Here is a 19,390-nt window from a genome sequence, read left to right on the forward strand (position 1 = left end):
TTTCAATTCTTCTTTAATTTCCCGGTTGACCCATTCATTCTTTCGAAGGATGCTGTTTAGTCTCCATGTATTTGGGTTCTTTCCAAACTTCCTCTTGTGGTTGAGTCCTAGCTTCAGAGCATTGTGGTCTGAAAATATGCAGGGAATGATCCCAATCTTTTGATACCGGTTGAGTCCTGATTTAGGACCGAGGATGTGATCTATTCTGGAGAATGTTCCATGTGCACTAGAGAAGAATGTGTATTCTGTTGCTTTGGGATGAAATGTTCTGAATATATCTGTGATGTCCATCTGTTCCAGTGTGTCATTTAAGGCCTTTATTTCCTTGCTAATCTTTTGCTTGGATGATCTGTCCATTTCATTGAGGGGAGTGTTAAAGTCCCCTACTATTATTATATTATTGTTGATGTGTTTCTTTGATTTTGTTATTAATTGGTTTATATAGTTGGCTGCTCCCACGTTGGGGGCATAGATATTTAAAATTGTTAGATCTTCTTGTTGGCAGACCCTTTGAATATGATATAGTGTCCTTCCTCATCTCTTATTATAGTCTTTGGCTTAAAATCTAATTGATCTGATGTAAGGATTGCCACTCCTGTTTTCTTTTGATGTTCATTAGCATGGTAAATTGTTTTCCACCCCCTCACTTTAAATCTGGAGGTGTCTTCGGGCTTAACATGAGTTTCTTGGAGGCAACATATAGATGGGTTTTGTTTCTTTATACATTCTGATACCCTGTGTCTTTTGATTGCGGCATTTAGTCCATTAACATTCAGGATAACTATTGAGAGATATGAATTTAGGGCCATTGTATTGCCTGTAAGGTGACTGTTACTGTATATTGTCTCTGTTCCTTACTGATCTACCACTTGTAGGCTCTCTCTTTGCTTAGAGGACCCCTTTCAATATTTCCTGTAGAGCTGGTTTGGTGTTTGCAAATTCTTTCAGTTTTTGTACGTCCTGGAAGCTTTTAATCTCTCCTTCTATTTTCAGTGATAGCCTAGCTGGATATAGTATTCTTGGCTGCATGTTTTTCTCGTTTAGTGCTCTGAATATATCATGCCAGCTCTTTCTGGCCTGCCAGGTCTCTGTCGATAAGTCAGCTGCCAATCTAATATTTTTACCATTGTATGTTACAGACTTCTTTTCCCGGGCTGCTTTCAGGATTTTCTCTTTGTCACTAAGACTTGTAAATTTTACTATTAGGTGATGGGTTGTGGTCCTATTCTTATTGATTTTGAGGGGCGTTCTCTGAACCTCCTGAAGTTTGATGCTTGTTCCCTTTGCCATATTGGGGAAATTCTCCCCAATAATTCTCTCCAGTATACCTTCTGCTCTCCTCTCTCTTTCTTCTTCTTCTGGAATCCCAATTATTCTAATGTTGTTTCATCTTATGGTGTCACTTATCTCTCGAATTTTCCCCTCATGGTCCAGTAGCTGTTTGTCCCTCTTTTGCTCAGCTTCTTTATTCTCTGTCATTTGTTCTTCTCTATCGCTAATTCTTTCTTCTGCCTCATTTATCCTAGCAGTGAGAGCCTCCATTATTTATTGCACCTCATTAATAGCTTTTTTGATTTCAACTTGGCTAAATTTTAGTTATTTTATTTCTCCAGAAAGGGCTTTTATATCTCCCGAGAGGGTTTCTCTAATATCTTCCATGCTTTTTTCGAGTCCGGCTAGAACCTTGAGAATTGTCATTCTGAACTCTAGATCTGACATATTACCAATGTCTGTATTGATTAGGGCCCTAGCCTTTGGTACTGCCTCTTGTTCTTTTTTTTTGTGGTGAGTTTTTCCGCCTTGTCATTTTGTCCAGATAAAAGTACATGAAGGAGCAAGTAAAATACTAAAAGGGTGGCAACAACCCCAGGAAAATATGCTTTGACCAAATCAGAAGAGATCCCAAATCGTGAGGGGGGAGATAGGGGATAAAAAGAGGCTCAGAAAGAAAGAAAGAAAAAGAGAAAAGAAAAGAAAAGAAAAGAATTTAAAAAAGAAAACAAATAAAGAAAAGTATAAAAAAGAAAAAATATATATATTAGATAAACTATTTAAAAACGTTAAGAAACAAAAGGGTAAAAGTTTAAAAAAATTTAGCAGAAGAAGAGAAAAAAATAAAAAAGAAAAAAAATTGAATTAACTGCAAGACTAAAAAATCACAGGGAGAAAGCCATGAGTTCCGTGCTTTGCTTTCTCCTCCTCTGGAATTCTGCTGCTCTCCTTGGTATTGAAACTGCACTCCTTGGTAGGTGAACTTGGTCTTGGCTGGATTTATTGTTGATCTTCTGGGGGAGCAGCCTCTTGTAGTGATTCTCAAGTGTCTTTGCCCCAGGCAGAATTGCACAGCCCTTACCAGGGGCTGCTCGGGTTTGCTTTCAGGAGCTTTTGTTCCCTGAGTGTTTTCCGTAGTGTTCTTTCCAGAAAGTGGTTGTTTTTCTGTTTCTAGAATTGCTGTTCTTCTTCTCTTCAATCTGCCAATGGATTTGCAGGTGTTTGCAATCTTTAGATACGCTATCTAGCTGAGCTCCTGCTAGCTGAAGTAGTCTCAGCCTGCTACTTCTCCACCATCTTGACTCCTCCCCCCTCTGCAAGCACCTCTTGTGGGTTTCATATACCCATGGAGGTTACAGTAGCTGCACAGAGATGGTGGATCTTGAAGCCTTTGCTAGACCATTTTGTAGTTCAGCCCCTGCACAGGGAGAGAATAATTTGAGCCACTTACTCATCTCTTCATAGCTTGGTCTCTGTGTTGGTTAAGTAGGGCTTGAGCACTCCTTTGGTCAAGTTGTGGCTTGTTTGCTGCACAGAGAATGTGGGTCTAAGGGAATTTGCCCAAACTGATTGTAGATCAGTCTGTGCACAGGTTGGTTAGGGCTCAAGGCAATTGCTAGCCCAGTTGCAGCCCTTCCACTTCATTAGCATGGCAGGATGTGAGTACTTTTTCAGCTTAATTTTGTTTTAGTTGTTGTGTAAGTAGTGCTGGGTTTGGAGTACTTGCTTAGCCTGGTTGTGCTTTGGTCTCTGCATGGATTGGACAGTGCTTGGGCACTCACCTGGCCCTATTATAGCTTGGGATCCCTGCATGGTTGGTGGGACATGGGACACTTAGTCATCCTGGTCACAGTATAGGATGGGCAGCACAAGCCCTCTGGTGTTAGCAGTCTAGAGGAAGAACATCAAAGATGGTTCCCATTGCCTATCTCCACAGCAAGTTAAAGTAAGATTTCAAAAAATGACATCCTGCAGTGCTTCTGCCCCATGATAAAGTCCCAACAGGTTTCTGCCTCTTTGGGAGCTGCCTAAAATTAGTAAATGGATCTTTGTCACTTATGGCCTAAACACTTTTCAATCTGTTTCTTTGGTGATATTAGGACAAGTGGGCTTGCACACAAGTCCTTTAAGAATGGGATCTTTGTTTCCTGTAATTCTCCTGGTTTTAATTTCTACTGATTTTCAAAACCTGAAATTTTGGGATATCATCTCTCTGGTGCCAGCTCCCAAAGTTAGGATCACTGATGATGAGGTATAATCTCTTCACTCCTTGAAGGAGTGTTCCATACTTTGTGATTCCTCCTGATTATTACCATCTGTGAGGTAGAGTCCTGGGAAGAACCATTTGTCTGCTCCCTTACCCTTAGTGATGTGTCTCTTTTGTCTTGTTTTGGAGGCACTGTTCACCTAGTTATCAGGTGCTTTTAAGGGGAAAATTGTTCCATATGTAGCTGTACATATTTTGTGTTCATGGGACAAGATGAATTTAGGGTCTGTCTATGCTGTCATCTTGAACATTCCTTTAGGTTTTTTTCCCCCGAAGTATTCTTTCAATGGTTCCCTATTATGATGCTTTACCAAATATTATAGCTTTTTTTCCATCCTAACCCCTTTTGCTATCTTGCATTCATTGGAAATGTATCTCCTCTCCCTTAAATTACCTCAATTTCAACAACTATGATTTTCTTTTTTCTTTTCCTTTATGACTTATATTTATATATATGCATTTCTGTCACTTTTTCTCATGTCCAACTCAAATTGTTTATGGTTCAGTTCTTGACTCAGTTATCCCACTCTTCTCTACATATTGTCCTTGAGAGAATCCATCTATTATTAAGGCTTCAATTTTCACACAGCTATAGGTATTTCCAAATCAATATCCTTAGTGTATTTTCCTACCCATACTCTTGCCTGCTATTTTCTATATTCAACCAATATATAAGTTTCAGAGAACAGGGAAATAATGAATTTGAGACATAAATTCACTGTTATGTAGCTTTTTTTTTTTAATTTGGATTAAGGTAACTGGAAATAAGAATAATCACACCTAACCTACTCAGTAAAACAAATTGTTTTTAAGTCCAAATTATAGTGTGTGAAAAGGTTTATAAATTCTAAGTCACTATATAAATGTAAGAATACTACTGTTACTACTGTCTTTACATATTAAATTCTGTTGCTCTCATTTTCTTAAGTAATTGTTTGTCCCCCCTGTAGTTATTTTCTTCAAAACTGAACTTTTCCTATAAACACTGTAGCACTTAATATTTATGGGTTGAGTTGATATTAATATTGTCTTTAACCAGACTGAAAGCACCTCAGGGGCAAGGATGAAATCCTTTCTATTTATCATAATGCCCAGAACATTGTCATATAAGAAATAAATATTAAGCAATAAATATTTTTGAGTGATTAACTTTAAGATATTGTCAGAACAAGTCATAATTCGTTTATTTCATAGGTTGAAATCTTATGTTTAGAATAAGTTGTGGTATTCAATAGAGTTATTGATGTTTATTTTTTGTTTCCTATGTCAATAAATATTTCTTGAGAAAATGTTCTGTTTTAAACACTGTGTTAAATGATGAAGATACACAGACATATGACAATTTCTGACATAGAACTTAAACTCTTCCCTCAGAAAATGATGATACCTATAGATTGTCTTGAAACTAGTTTTCCCTGAAAATAGGAACACTCAAAATATCACATAAGTATTCCACTTTTACATTCTTTTTAAATTAATTTTATTCCTGAGAACTAGAATGGTCAGTCTTCAGAAAAGTATTTTATAGATTTTAACATTATTTAAGATGAAAATTATGACCCCCCAAAAAAAGAATACACACAAATGGAATATTATTCAGCCATAAAATAGAATGAAATCCAATGACATGGATGGAGCTAGAATATATGATGCTAAGTGAAATAAGCCAGTCAGTGAAAGACAAATACCATATGATTTCACACATTTAGATTTTAAGAAACAAAACAAAGTAGCAAAAAAGGAAAAATTGTCAGAGAGGCAAACCAAGAGTCAGACTCATAACTGTAGAGAGCAAACTGACAGTTACCAGAGGAGAGGTGAGTGGGAGAATGTGTTAAATAGGTGATGGGGATTAAGAGGTGAACTTGTTGTGATGAATACCAGGTGTTGTATGGAAGTGTTGAGTCACTAGATTTTATACCTGAAACTAATATTATACTGTATGCTAACTGTTATTTAAATAAAAACTTTAAAAAAAGGATAATTTTCTTCTCTTGATAATAGCTCTCTATCAAACACTTACAGAAAATGTCATACTTTCCCATTACGTCAAGACAAATTAAGATCAAGAATAAGGTTAGGATACACCAAATACATCTTTGACTCTTCTTTTTTGTTCCCAACCTTTGTTGTATCTGGTTGACTCAAAAAAAATATATCTAAAATATGACCACCTCTCATCAACTGCTACCAACTTGGTCCCAGCCACTGTTTTATCTCTTCTGTAGAAATACTACATCACATCATGTCATTCCTGTTATGTCACTTTTAATGAAAGGATGCATAGCACCTTTTGGGAGTGACTGAAATGTTCTGAAACTTGATTGTGGCTATATATATTCAGTAAGTAATCCATTTAAATGGATGCAGTTTATTGAAAATCAATATAATTAATAAAGATTATGTTAAAGCCTGACAGTGCTAAATTAAACCTAAGAGAAACAAACTTGCAAAAAAAAAAAAAAAACCTTCTAAAATTTCACCATGTCACTCAGAATAAGAGTCAAATTCTCTCAATTGCCAACAAAGTCCTAGATAATTTGACCTGATGCTCTTTCTGATCTCATCTTATTTTCCTCAGCATCAATCTGATCTCGCCTCTTTGGCCATCTTGTAGTTCCTAGAACATTCCAGGAATATTATTTAGGTTCTTGCCCTGATATACCCCTCTACCTAGAATAGTATTTACTTAGATTTGCCTATGGGTAATTCTCTCCTTCAAATATTTGCTCAAATGTTAATTTCTCAAGGAAGTAATACAACCACTGTATTTAAAATTGTAGGAAACTGCCCCCCCACTCCAATCCTTACCTCATCTTTTTTTCTATAGATTTTACTACCTTCAATTATATAATTTATTGTGTTTTTTGTGTATATCCTCTGGTGAAATGTAATCTCTGTGAGGGCAAAACTCTTTGTTTTGTTTACTAATATATCCCAAATTCTGAAAAGAGTGGGTGGCACTCAATATTTATTGCATAAGCAATTAGTATGACATTTTTTAGAAAACTAGAAAGAACTGAATTAAAAAAAAATTCTGGGCAGTTTTAAAAATCCAAATGACACTGGATAGTGTAATTTTTAGTGTGCCCAGTTCATTCATTCATTCACGAAGAGTGAGAAAACTGTCTGTCAAAAAGCTACGTATCAAGGTGATATTTGACCTGGATCATGAAAGATAAGAAATATTTTGAAATACAAAGACAGTGGGGAAGTTTCTATCCAAGAACACCCAACTAGTTAATAGGAGAGCCACTCTATGAAATTGCATCATTACATATAAAAATAACAGTATGGTATTAAAAGATGATATTACTGAAGCAAAACAGACTTTCCAGGCCCAATCCAAAGTGAATGGTGAGAGGGACACAGGGTTGGCAATTGATATAATAACCATAATGAAAGTCTAAAGAGTATAAAAGCAGCAGAAGGTTTCATGCTTCTACATAAGCTTTCTTAAAAAATTCTAAACTATAAATTGAATGGAAAAAAGGCCTTTGATTTTTTAATGTAGTTTCAAAGATTTTTTTTTGCCTATTGTATAACTGTTGATATGTTGTTGCTTTGTTGTGCTTCAAACATGAAACTACTCTCCTTATCTTCCCTTGCTCACCATTAGTTTTTATTTCTTCTTGTTGATATTTGGATGTCAAGAAAAACTCAAAATCCAAGATCTCCATTCCTTAGACAATATTTCATTTTCTGGAAAGTCCCAGAACTCAAAACTCTTTCCTGTATAGAAAAAAATCTATCACTTACTTCTTATTCCCTGAATTTTTGAAATAATTTCCTATTATGGTATTACAAGCTTAATTTTGATTACTGTCTTAGTTCAAGTTGCTGTGACAAATAGCATAGACTGGGTGGTTTAGACATCACATATTTCTCACAATTTGGTAGACTGGAAGTCCACAATTAGGGTTCAAGCATGGCTGAGTTCTGGTAAAGAACCTCTTATTGGCTTTTAGACACTGCTTTCTTGATGTATTCTTGCATGACATAGAAAGAGCTCTGGTCTCTTCATCCCCTTATAAGGGCAACAATCCCATCAAGCAGGCTCCACTCTTATGACCTCATCTCAACCTAGTTGCCCCCTAAAAGTCTCTATCTCCAAGTACCATCACATTGGGGATTACGGCATCAAAATATGAATATTAGGGGAACATAAATATTCAGTCCACAGCAGTTACCCTTGAAGTATTAACTACCATTTAACTGAAGCATTTAAAAAACTTAAAAGCCAAGGGGCTCATGGGTGGCTCAGTCAGTTAAGGGTCAGACTCTTGGTTTCAACTCAAAGACCTGAGATCGAGCCTTGTAGCAGACTCCAGAGTCTGCTTGTACCTCTACCTCTGCTTCTCCCACCTCTCTCTTGTAAAGAAATAAAGACATAAAATCTTTAAAAAAATTCTTAGCACCAAAATATAAATGAATGAATTTCAAATGTTTGGATTTAGGGTAATGTGAAATGCTTTAGAAAGGGGGAATTTCTAGTGCTTCTCCTAAATCACAATATATAAATGAAAGTTATCCCACCTATATTTAAGATTTGATATAGTTAACACTTCATCCTAATTATTTGGGAAGCATCATGATGTAGAAAAAAATACTGAACTATGAATCAAGAGTGTTAGTGATATGCTGTATTTCTGAGAGTAAAATATATTGATAACAAATGGCCAATAAATAGAAATATAATTTATACAGTAGAAAATAAGTATAAGAAATAAAATTATTAAAAAAATATTGACCATGGTTAGGGCGCCTGGGTGGCTCAGTGGGTTAAGCCTCTTCCTTCAGCTCAGGTCATGATCTCAGGGTCCTGGGATCAAACCCCACATCAGGCTCTCTGCTCAGAAGGGAGCCTGCTTCCTCCTCTCTCTCTGCCTGCCTCTCTGCCTACTTGTGATCTCTCTCTGTCAAATAAATAAATAACATCTTTTTTAAAAATTGACCATGGTTAGTAATCAAAGCAACCTTATGAGATTATTTCTCATCTAATAACTAAATAAAAATAAAATGATAGATACCTAAAATATATAAATACAACAAATTTTATGTGTATTATACATGTAAAATATCTTACAAATATATCTTACATAGGTCTGTTGAGGCTTTAATGTTGGTGGCACATTTATTCACTGCTGACTGAAAAAGAGGAACAGTGTAAACTGGTTCAACCTTCTTCTGGAATTATATGGAACTATGAAGGAAGAGTTCTTAGAATCCCAATACTTGAAATTAATTGTAATAAAAATATTAGCAGAAGGAAAAACAAAATCTGGGAATAAAGACTGATTGCAATATTATCTATAGCAGAAAACCTTTGGAGTTAAACTAAATGTATAAAATTAGGAGAATGGTTTAGTAAAATATAATACATATGATAGTATGCATTTACTGAAATGGTAATTATAAAACCTTGATAATTAAAGGGAAATGTTCATACCATACTGTTAAGAGACTGAAGGAGAAAAAAATACTAAGCAAAAATCTGAGTGTTTGTGTACAAAGATAGACAGTAATATGCAAATATGAATATCCTTACATTAGTGTGATAGAATTTGGAATGGCAATCAGTTATTTTAAATATACTCTGTGTTTTTATATTATCAATTTTAAATATTCTAGTCCTTTAAAATAGTTGAGAGGAGAAGTGAGTTGAGGGAAATTGGAGAGGGAGATGAAACATGAGAGACTGTGGACACTGAGAAACTAAGGGTTTTGGATGGGAGGGTGTGAACCTGGTGGTGGATATTAAGGAGGGTATTAAGTGGGTATTGCATGGAGCACTGAGCGTGGTGCATAAGGAATGAATTCTGGAACACTGGAAAGATTTTTTTTAAATAAATGAATGTTTTAGAAAAAAAGAAAATTAAAAAAATAAAAATAAGTAAAATAGTTGTGAGATCTTTGACACATAATGTACATTGATAGAACTTGGTTCCTCTAAAAATGCTAGTTGCAGGATGAGTATTCAGTACTTCTCATTTTTAATGAACATTAGAATCACCCAGGGAAGTTGTTGAATATGCAAATTGTTGACTCCATCTCAGGCTTTGACTTGGTAAGTCTGGGGTGGGGTCCAATGACCTGAATTTTTTTTTTTTTTTTTTTCTTTTTATTTCCAGCATAACAGTATTCATTATTTTTGCACCACACCCCGTGCTCCATGCAATCCGTGCCCTCTATAATACCCACCACCTGGTACCCCAACCTCCCACCCCCCGTCCCTTCAAAACCCTCAGATTGTTTTTCAGAGTCCATAGTCTCTCATGGTTCACCTCCCCTTCCAATTTCCCCCAACTCCCTTCTCCACTCTAAGTCCCCATGTCCTCCATGCTATTTGTTATTTTAATAAGAAATAAAAATGTTATCAAAGTTCCCTTTCACTCGTGACATTATGTGGTTTGGTGTGGTATCTCAAAAACCAGGAACTCTCTATAATTAAGATACATAAAATTTCCCTTTTTTTTTCTTCCTTACTTTCTTTCTTTCTTTTTCTTTTCTTTTTCTTTTTTTACTTTTTTTCTTTTTTTTACTTTATTTCCCAGCCTGAAGCAAAGTGGATTCATAAGCTGCTTTAAAAAACAACTGAGAACTTGGTTTCACAGAATGGCCTTACCACAGTAAACACTGGCTACTCTCAAGTGAACATTTCTACTTCTGTGGAACTGTAATAATAAAAGCAAGTCTTTCATGAGTACCAGGAGCTGATTTTTTTCGTGTAATTTATAGATGTGATTTTAAAGATATATGCTTTATTTATTAAGTGTTTGAACTACTCGAGCCAAATTGCTGTAGTGTTTTACTCCATGTTCTGAAAATTAATTTAGAAACCATTTCTGTGTTTATGTTAAAACTTAACAATCTTCCTTTGGATACCTTGTCATGTTTTGTTTTATCTATATTTTACTTAACATTAAGAAAAAGTAAACAAAGAATGGAGGGAAGGAACCAGATCTTTAACACCCTTTAAAGAAATAGAGAGCTATATGTAGAGTAACCCCCACTTCCTTCATAAATATACAAACCTCTAAATGTAATAATTTACTTGTAGACACATTTTTCTTTAGTTTATCACTTTATTTAATGATTAGCTACAAGTTACCCTGAAAGAATAATATACATTTGTCAATCATTTTACATTTTCTGGGAATATGCTTGTTACATTGAGTCCTGAGAGCAGCAAAGGGGTGTAGAAAGAAAAAAAATGATAGGTTAGGTAGAGAAACAGATAGAGAAATAGATGATAGGTAGATAGATTAGATAGATTGATAGAAAGATGATAGGTGATAGATGATAGATAGATGTCTTAGTCTGTGTTCAGACTAAAATTAAAAAAATACCATAAACTGAGTAGTGCATAAACAAAAATTTATTTCTCACAGTTCTGGAGGCTAAGTAGTCTGAGATCAAGGCACCAGAAAGTTCAGAGTCTAGTGAGAGCCCACTTTCTGGTTCATAGACCTCAAACACGTAGTTGAAGGGGACTAGGGAATTCTTGGTCCTCTTTTATAAAAGCACTAATGCCATTTGTGAGGACTCTATTCTCCCCAAATCCCCCAAAGTCCCTACCTTTGGAGGTATTGGGCTTCACCCTAATACCATCACCTTGTGGATTAGGATTTTAACATATGAATTTTGGGAAAACAAATATCCAATCCATTGTAATGATAAATATGCAGATAGAGTTATAGATAGATATAAATATGAAGACCTTCTTCATTGGATCCAGTCTGCTTTCTGCCTTTTGTTATAATCTTGACTTCCATTTACTCAAATTTCAGATCTAATTCTTAAAGTGGTGTCATTTTTCTAACCCATCTGATAATCTTACACGTATCCTAAGTGACACATAAAAGTTTTTTATTGCAACATTGTAAATAGGAAAAGTTTAAAAACAATCCAATTATTTGTCCATAAGTGATTGGTTGAATATATAACAATACTTTGCAGAGGATTGACATGTGAATATGAAAGGAATAAAGAAGCTCTCTGTGTAGTGGAAAGATCTCTGACTTAAGTTTTAGGGGAAAAAAATCAAGGTGAATAGGAGAGTATATGCTGTATGAACTATGGTATTTTTTAAAAGCAGGAAAAGAAAATTTGTGTATTTGTGTGTTTGAGTGTTTAAGTGTGTGAGTGTGTGTCTGTCTGTCTGCATTTACCTGTCATTGCTTAAAGAAACTCTGGAGGGAAACAAAATAAAATAATAAAAACAAGTACCTCTAAATAACAAGTGATGTTGGAGAAATAAATAAATGAGAAACAGTGTGGAAACTTAGATCCAATAGTGATATTCAACCAGTATGCAAGGATAGATCTGTAATTACTGGTAAAATACTTCCAAAACAGTTGATAAATGCCAACAACACAGTTCACCCTCTGCCTAAAATGCCTTTTTTGCCTACTCCCCAAGAATTCCAATGATCCTCCAGGAATTAAAAGCTAATGCATAATGAAAAGTGTAAAATACCTATTAAAGGAAACTGGTGAAGACTAAAGGAGAAAAGGATAAATAGGAGGGAGGGAGAAACTTCAGATTACCTTGTGGTTCTGACCCATGTTAAAGGAGAAAGATAAAGGAAAACTGGGAAGGAAGAGCCTCAGACTATGCTTGGAGAAAGTCTAAACCAGTGCAGTGAGGAGCCCTGAACAAATACTGCTCTTTAGAGGGGTCTGTGTTGTTAAGTGATATCCTGGACTTAGTATGCCCACAGTGCTAAATTTGGCTGGAAGCAATCCAGTGAAAGAGTAGTCCTGGCTTACACACTGGTGGATCTCAAATTTTCAGTAGCTCGAGGCTATCAAGCAACTATACTCCTCACAGCAGAATCCTTCTTGAAGTAAAATCTAAGCAGCAAACTCCCGTGACTGTCACAACACAGATCCACTTTTCTATCCATACTCAACCCTCCAAAGTTCCTGCAGACTTCTCCTTAAGGGAATCTTAAAAGAAGTGGAAAAATTATAGCCTTTATCACTGCTGTTAATCTTAAGGCCAAAAGTAATTGACCTCCTACATTCTTTCCGCTCATCCTCAGCTATTGCTTCTATAGGTCTTGCTGCCTTACCTGGTGGTATGATCTCAAACTGGATTCCTGAAGGGTCTGAGGCCCTAGTAATCATGCTCTTTTTGTACTCTATTGGGCATGGGATTCCAAGCAGAGTGTGGATTCCATAGATATTCCCCTTTTCTTATATTGTGCAAAGAAATTTTACCTCTTCTTGCTCATCAGGCTAATTTACCCTTTAAAGGTGGTGACTGTTCTTCACAACAGATGACCTCTAGGCAAAAGGAGTCCAAACTTCACAACAGCTGGTCCCTAGACATAAGGGGCTCCAAGTTCCCTGGCAGCAGCCATAACTTGTATTTCAATGAGACTGTTACTGTATCTCCAGGCAACAATATGTCCCTTTGGTGGGGGTGGGGGAATTAGGCCTTAGAACACTTCACTGGCCAGAGCTGATATAACAAGAACACACACACCCAGTGAGCCATTGCAAGTGATGGTTAGACCACTCCTGAGTATATCCCTTGATTTCTAAGCATGTGTGTTTTTCCTATTGAAGACACATTAATTAGAAGTTGCATACCCTGTATCTTAAAGAATGGCACTTACTTTTGCAGAGTGTTGCATCCAAAGTAATACTCTATAGTGCCTTCAGTAAGTCATTCAAGCTCTCTCTGAGCTTTATTGTGCACTATAGTGCAATATGTAACTTATCAGTGAATCTCTTGGTCAAAAATTCACTCCCACACCTCCTTTACTGTGAAGTGAATTGTCTGGTTGGATGCTATACTCCTTCAATGTTATCCCCGAGTGTGGTTGTAAGGTAAGTGCCATATATTTGTAGCTTGAACTTACATACTAAACCAACTTATTTAGAAACCAAATTCAGACTTTTCTCCTCATTCAAATATTCTCAGATGCAAGCAGAGGGAAGGTGCTGGTACAAGTATGTCAGATGACATAGAGGTCTATGTATTCATCGTATGTATTCATACAATTTATTTATAATCTCTGGTTATTCCCCAACTTGATCCCAGAATAACCATGTCCATTTTATGATGGATAGCTACTAGGCCTGCATGAATTTTTGATTTAGTAGATCCAACAGAATCTGGCTTATAATTAGCATTTCTGAATTCATAATTTCTTGGTGTCTCATTATATAGCATTTTGTTTCTATCATGGCCCAGTACCATGCCAAGAGCTGTCTACTAAAAGACATGTAATTCTCACATATAGATGGTATGACCTGCAGAATTCCAGGGACTTGCAGTGAGATTCTCACACTGAAACCTGCCATAAGCTCTATCTTGCACCTGTCCCTACCACTGACAACTCAAATACCATAGTGTTTTCTTCGTTATGTGCCAAAAGCAGCAGGGCTACTGACATCCCAACTCGGACTTGCTGCCAAGTCCATTTCAGATCAAGGTACCACTGAAAGCTGTAAGCCTTTAGTGTAAACTAGTAAATCAAATGGAACACTATACTTAGGCATGGAATATGTTGCCCCAGAATCCAAAGAAGCCCACCAAACATTGTATTTCTTTCTCTATAGAATAAATGCAAGATAGAGCTTTTTTTTTTTTCCTTTTTCTGTAGAGGGAACAATGTATCAGCATGTCTTTCACCAATGAACTAAAATTTTTAGTGAAATTGCAAATTCCTGAATATTTCTAAGATTTAAATTCCATCCTCTGAAATAAACGTGACTTAATAAATCCTTCTACCACATTAGTCACCTTTTTTTTTGTAATCCTGCCATTGATATAATATTCTATGGGGTATCCATGCTTTCCAGAATATTTTGGACTATGATATGAGAAACAACAGGAGGTTTAACATAGCTCTGAGCAAAACTGTAAATGAATATTGCTACCTGTCTCATATGAATGAAAACTCTTTTCTGTTTTTCTTTTCTGATTAAATAGAAAATTATTAGTTGCCAAAATCAGAGTATGTCAAGTCTTACTAAGTTGATCTTTCAATGCTATCATGTCCAGCAGAATAATTGCAAATGGGCATACCACCTGGATAAGCTTGTAGTAGTTTGTATTCAATCTCCATGATTCATCCAGTTTTCTCAGTAGCCACATGGGAAAATTAAGCAGAGATATGAGTGGGACTATCATTCCTATATACAATAACTCCTTAAAAGCATTATAAATCACTACAAAATGGCAGCAGACCTATACACAGAGACCTGGCAGACCAGAAAGGACTGGTACAATATATTCAGAGCATTAAACAAAAAAAATATGCAGCCGAGAATATGATCCTAGCTAGGCTCTTATTAAAAAGAGAAGAAGAGATAAAAAGCTTCCAGGACAAACAAAAACTAGAAGAATTTGCAAACACAAAACCAGTCCTACAGGAATTATTGAAAGCAGTCTTCGAAGCAAAAAGAGAGCCTAAAGGTAGTAGACCAGAAGGGAACAGAGACAATATCCAGTAACTGCCACCTTACAGACAATACAATGGCACTAAATTCATATCTTTCAATAGTTACCCTGAATGCAAATGGGCTAAATGCCTCAAACAAAAGGCAGAGGGTAAAACCATATGAAAATTGACTCTCTCTGCTCAACTTATTTCAATCACCATAATCTCCTCCAGTCCCAACCATGTTGATACAAAAGTTGGGTGTTCCCCCTTTCTGATGGAGGCATAATATTCCATTGTATATATGGACCATATCTTCTTTATTCATTCATCTGTTGAAGGGCATCTTGGCTCTATGCACAACTTGGCGACTGTGGCCATTGGGAGTTGCAGAGAAGTGAGTCAGGAGAAATTGGAGGGAAAGATGAGTCTTGAGAGACTGTGGACTCTGAGAAACAAAATAAGGGTTTTGGAGGGGACAGAGTGAGGAAATGGGTAAACGTGGTAGTGGGTATTAAGGAGGGCACATATTTCATGGAGAATTGGGTGTGGCGCATAAACAATGACTCTTGGAACACTGAAAAAAAAATAAAATTACAAAAAAAAGAGACATGGGGTACCAGAATGGATTACAAAAAACAAAACCCATCAATATGTGGTCTGCAAGAAACTCGTTTTAGACCCAAAGACACCTACAAATTTAAAGTGAGGGGGTGGGGCACCTGGGTGGCTCTAGGGGTTAAGCCTGTGCCTTTGACTCAGGTCATGATCATGGGGTCCTGGGATCGAGCCCTGCATCGGGCTCTCTGCTCAGCAAGAAGCCTGTTTCCCCCTCTCTCTCTGACTGCCTCACTGCCTACTTGTGATCTCTCTCTCCTTCAAGTCAATAAATAAATAAATCTTAAAAAATAAAATGAGGGGTGGAAAATAATTTACCGTGCTAATGGAAATCAAGAGAAAGCTGGGATGGCAATCCTTATATCAGAATCCTTATATCATAAAATTAGATTTTAAGCCAAGGCTATAAGAGATGAAGAAGAACACTATATCATAAAGGGTCTGTCCAACAAGATCTAAGAATTTTAAATATCTATGCCCTTAACATGGGAGCAGCCAATTATATAAACCAATTAATAACAAAAATCAAGGAAACACATTCATAATACAGTAATAGTAGGGAACATTAACACCCCCTCACTGAAATGGACAGAACATATAAGCAAAAGATCAACAAGGAAATAAAGGCTTTAAATGACATACTGGCCCAGATGGACGTCACAGACATATTCCGAACATTCCATCCCAAAGCAGCAGAATGCACATTCTTCTCTAGTGCGGGTGGAAAATTTTCAAAATAGATCACATCCTGGGTCACAAATCAGGTCTCAACCAGTACCAAAAGATTGGGGTCATTCCCTGCATATTTTCAGATCACAATGCTTTGAAACTAGAACTCAATCACAAGAGGAAATTTGGAAATAACCAAATACATGGAGGCTAAGGAGCATCCTACTAAGGAATGAATGGGTCAATCAGGAAATTAAAGAAGGGTTGAAAAAAAATCATGGAAACAAATGAAAATGAAAACACAACTTGTTCAAAATCATTGGGATGCAGCAAAGGCAGTCCTGAGAGGAAAGTATATAGTGATATAAGCCTTCCTCAAGAAACAAGAAAGGTAACCCTACACCTAAAGGAGCTGGAGAAAGAACAGCAAATCAAGCCTAAACCCAGCAGGAGAAGAGAAATAATAAAGATCAGAGTAGAAATCAATGAAATAGAAACCAAAAGAACAGCAGAAGAGATCAACAAAACTAGGAGCTGGTTCTTTGAAAGAATTAATAAGATTGATAACCCCCTGGCCAGACTTACCAAAAAGAAAAAGAGAAAGGACCCAAATTAATAAACTCATGAATGAAAGAGAAGAGATCACAACCAGCACCAAAGAAATACAAACAATTCTACGAACATATTATGAGCCACTATACACTAGCAAATTTGACAATCTGGAAGAAATGGATACATTCTTAGAGACATACAAACTACCAAAACTGAACCAGGAAGAAATAGAAAACCTGAACAGACCCATAACCAGGGAGGAGATTGAAACAGTCATCAAAAACTTCTAACAAACAAGAGCCCAGGGCCAGATGGCTTCCCAGGGATATTCTACCAAACAGTTAAAGAAGACTTTATACTTATTCTCCTGAAACTGTTCCAAAAAATATAAATGGAAGGAAAACTTCCAAACTCGTTTTACAAGGCCAGCATTACCTTGATCCCCAAACCAGACAAAGACCCCATCAAGAAGGAGAATTACAGACCAAAATCCTTGATGTACACGGATGCAAAAATTCTCACCAAAACACTAGCCAATAGGATCCAACAGTACATTAAAAGGATTATTCACCACAACCACGTGGGATTTATTTCATGGCTGCAAGTTTGGTTTAACATCTGCCCATCAATCAATGTGATACAATACATTAAAGTACCATACAGTACTCTCAATAGATGCTGAAAAAGCATTTGACAAAGTACAGCATCCTTTCTTGATCAAAACTCTTCAGAGTGTAGGCATAGAGGGTTCATACCTCAATATCATCAAAGCCATCTATGAAAAACCCACAGCAAATATCATTCTCAATAGGGAAAAACTGAGAGCTTTTGCCCTAAGGTCAGGACCATGTCAGGGCTGTCCACTATCACCACCGCTATTCAACATAGTATGAGAAGTCCTAGCCTCAGCAATCAGAGAGCAAAAAGAAATGAAATGCATCCGAATTGGCAAAGAAGAAGTCAAACTCTCACTCTGCAGATGGTATGATACTTTATGTGGAAAACCCGGAAGACTCTACTCCAAAACTGCTAGAACTCATACAGGAATTCAGTAAAGTGTCAGGATACAAAATGAATACACAGAAATCAGTTGCATTTCTGTACACCAACAACAAGACAGAAGAAAGAGAAATTAAGGAGTCGATCCCATTTACAATTGCACCCAAAACCATAAGATACCCAGGAATAAATCTAACCAAGAGGCAAAGAACCAGTACTCAGAAAACTATAGAGTACTCATGAAAGGAATTAAGGAAGACACAAAGAAATGGAAAGAAAAAGTTCCATGCTCATGAACTGGAAGAACAAATATTGTGAAAATATTTATGTTACTTAGAGCAATCTACACATTTAATGCAATCCATATCAAAATAACCATCTTTTTTTTCAAAGAAATGGAATAAAAAAAAATCCTAAAATTTATATGGAACCAGAAAAGACCCTGAATAGCCAGAGGAATGTTGGGGGGGGGGAGTTGGAGGCATCACAATTCCAGACATTAAGCTCTATTACAAAGTGGTAATCATCAAGACAGTATGGTACTGGCACAAAAACAGACACATAGATCAATGGAACAAGATAGAGATCCCAGAAATGGACCCTCAATTCTATGGCCAACCAATCTTTCACAAAGCAGGAACGCTTGTCCAATGGAAAAAAGACAATCTCTTCAGCAAATGGTGTTGGGAAAATTGGACAGCCACATGCAGAAGCATAAAACCGGACCATTTCCTTACACCACACACAAAAATAGACTCAAAATGGATGAGAGACCTCCATGTGGTACAGGAATCCATCAAAATCCTGGAGGAGAACACAGGCAGCAACCTCTTCGACCTCAGCCACAGTGACATCTTCCTAGAAACATCGCCAAAAGCAAGGGAAGGAAGGGCAATAATGAGTGATTAGGACTTCATCAAGATTAAAATCTTTTGCACAGTGAGGGAAACAGTCAACAAAAGCAAAAGACAACTGACAGAATGGGAGAAGATATTTGCAAACGACATATCAGATAAACGGCTAGTACCCAAAATCTGTAAAGAACTTATCAAACTCAACACCCAAAGAATAAGTAATCCAATCAAGAAATGGGCGGAAGACATGAATAGACATTCTGCAGAGAAGACATCTAAATGGCCAACAGACAGAGTGCTCATCATCATTCATCATCAGGGAAATACAAGTTAAAACCCCAGTAAGATACCACCTCACGCCAATCAGGATGGCTGAAATTAACCAGTCAGGAGATGACAGGTGTTGGTGAGGATGCAGAGGAAGGGGAACCCTCCTACACTGCTGGTGGAAATACAGGCTAGTGCAGCCAGTGTAGAAAAGTTTAGAGGTTCCTCAAAATTTGGAAATAGAGTTACCCTGTGACCCAGCAATTGTACTACTGATTATTTACCCTAAAGATACAAATACAGTGATTTATAGGGGTACATGCTCCCAAATGTTTATAGTAGCAATGTCCACAATAGCCAAACTATGGAGAGTTTAGATGTCCATCAACAGAGGAATGGATAAAGAAGCTGTGGTGTATATATACATTTGAATACTATGTAGCCATAAAAGAACCACGAAATTTTGCCATTTCCAATGACGTGGATGGAAATAG

The 19,390-nt window shown here is 36.7% G+C and overlaps 1 protein-coding gene across 2 annotated transcripts in view; it reads left to right on the plus strand.

The window, feature by feature from the left end:
- CYLC1 (cylicin 1) overlaps positions 1-10,244 on the plus strand; it is a 101,309-nt gene extending 91,065 nt beyond the window's left edge. For both annotated transcript variants that reach the window (XM_032331137.1, XM_032331138.1), the window contains exon 6: positions 10,093-10,244. In XM_032331137.1, coding sequence (XP_032187028.1) covers positions 10,093-10,125 — 33 coding nt within the window. In that variant the 3' untranslated portion in view covers positions 10,126-10,244. The remainder of the gene's footprint in view (positions 1-10,092) is intronic.
- Positions 10,245-19,390: the final 9,146 nt, after the last annotated feature.

The sequence above is a fragment of the Mustela erminea genome, chromosome X (assembly GCF_009829155.1).
Source record: "Mustela erminea isolate mMusErm1 chromosome X, mMusErm1.Pri, whole genome shotgun sequence".
Lineage (NCBI taxonomy): Eukaryota > Metazoa > Chordata > Mammalia > Carnivora > Mustelidae > Mustela > Mustela erminea.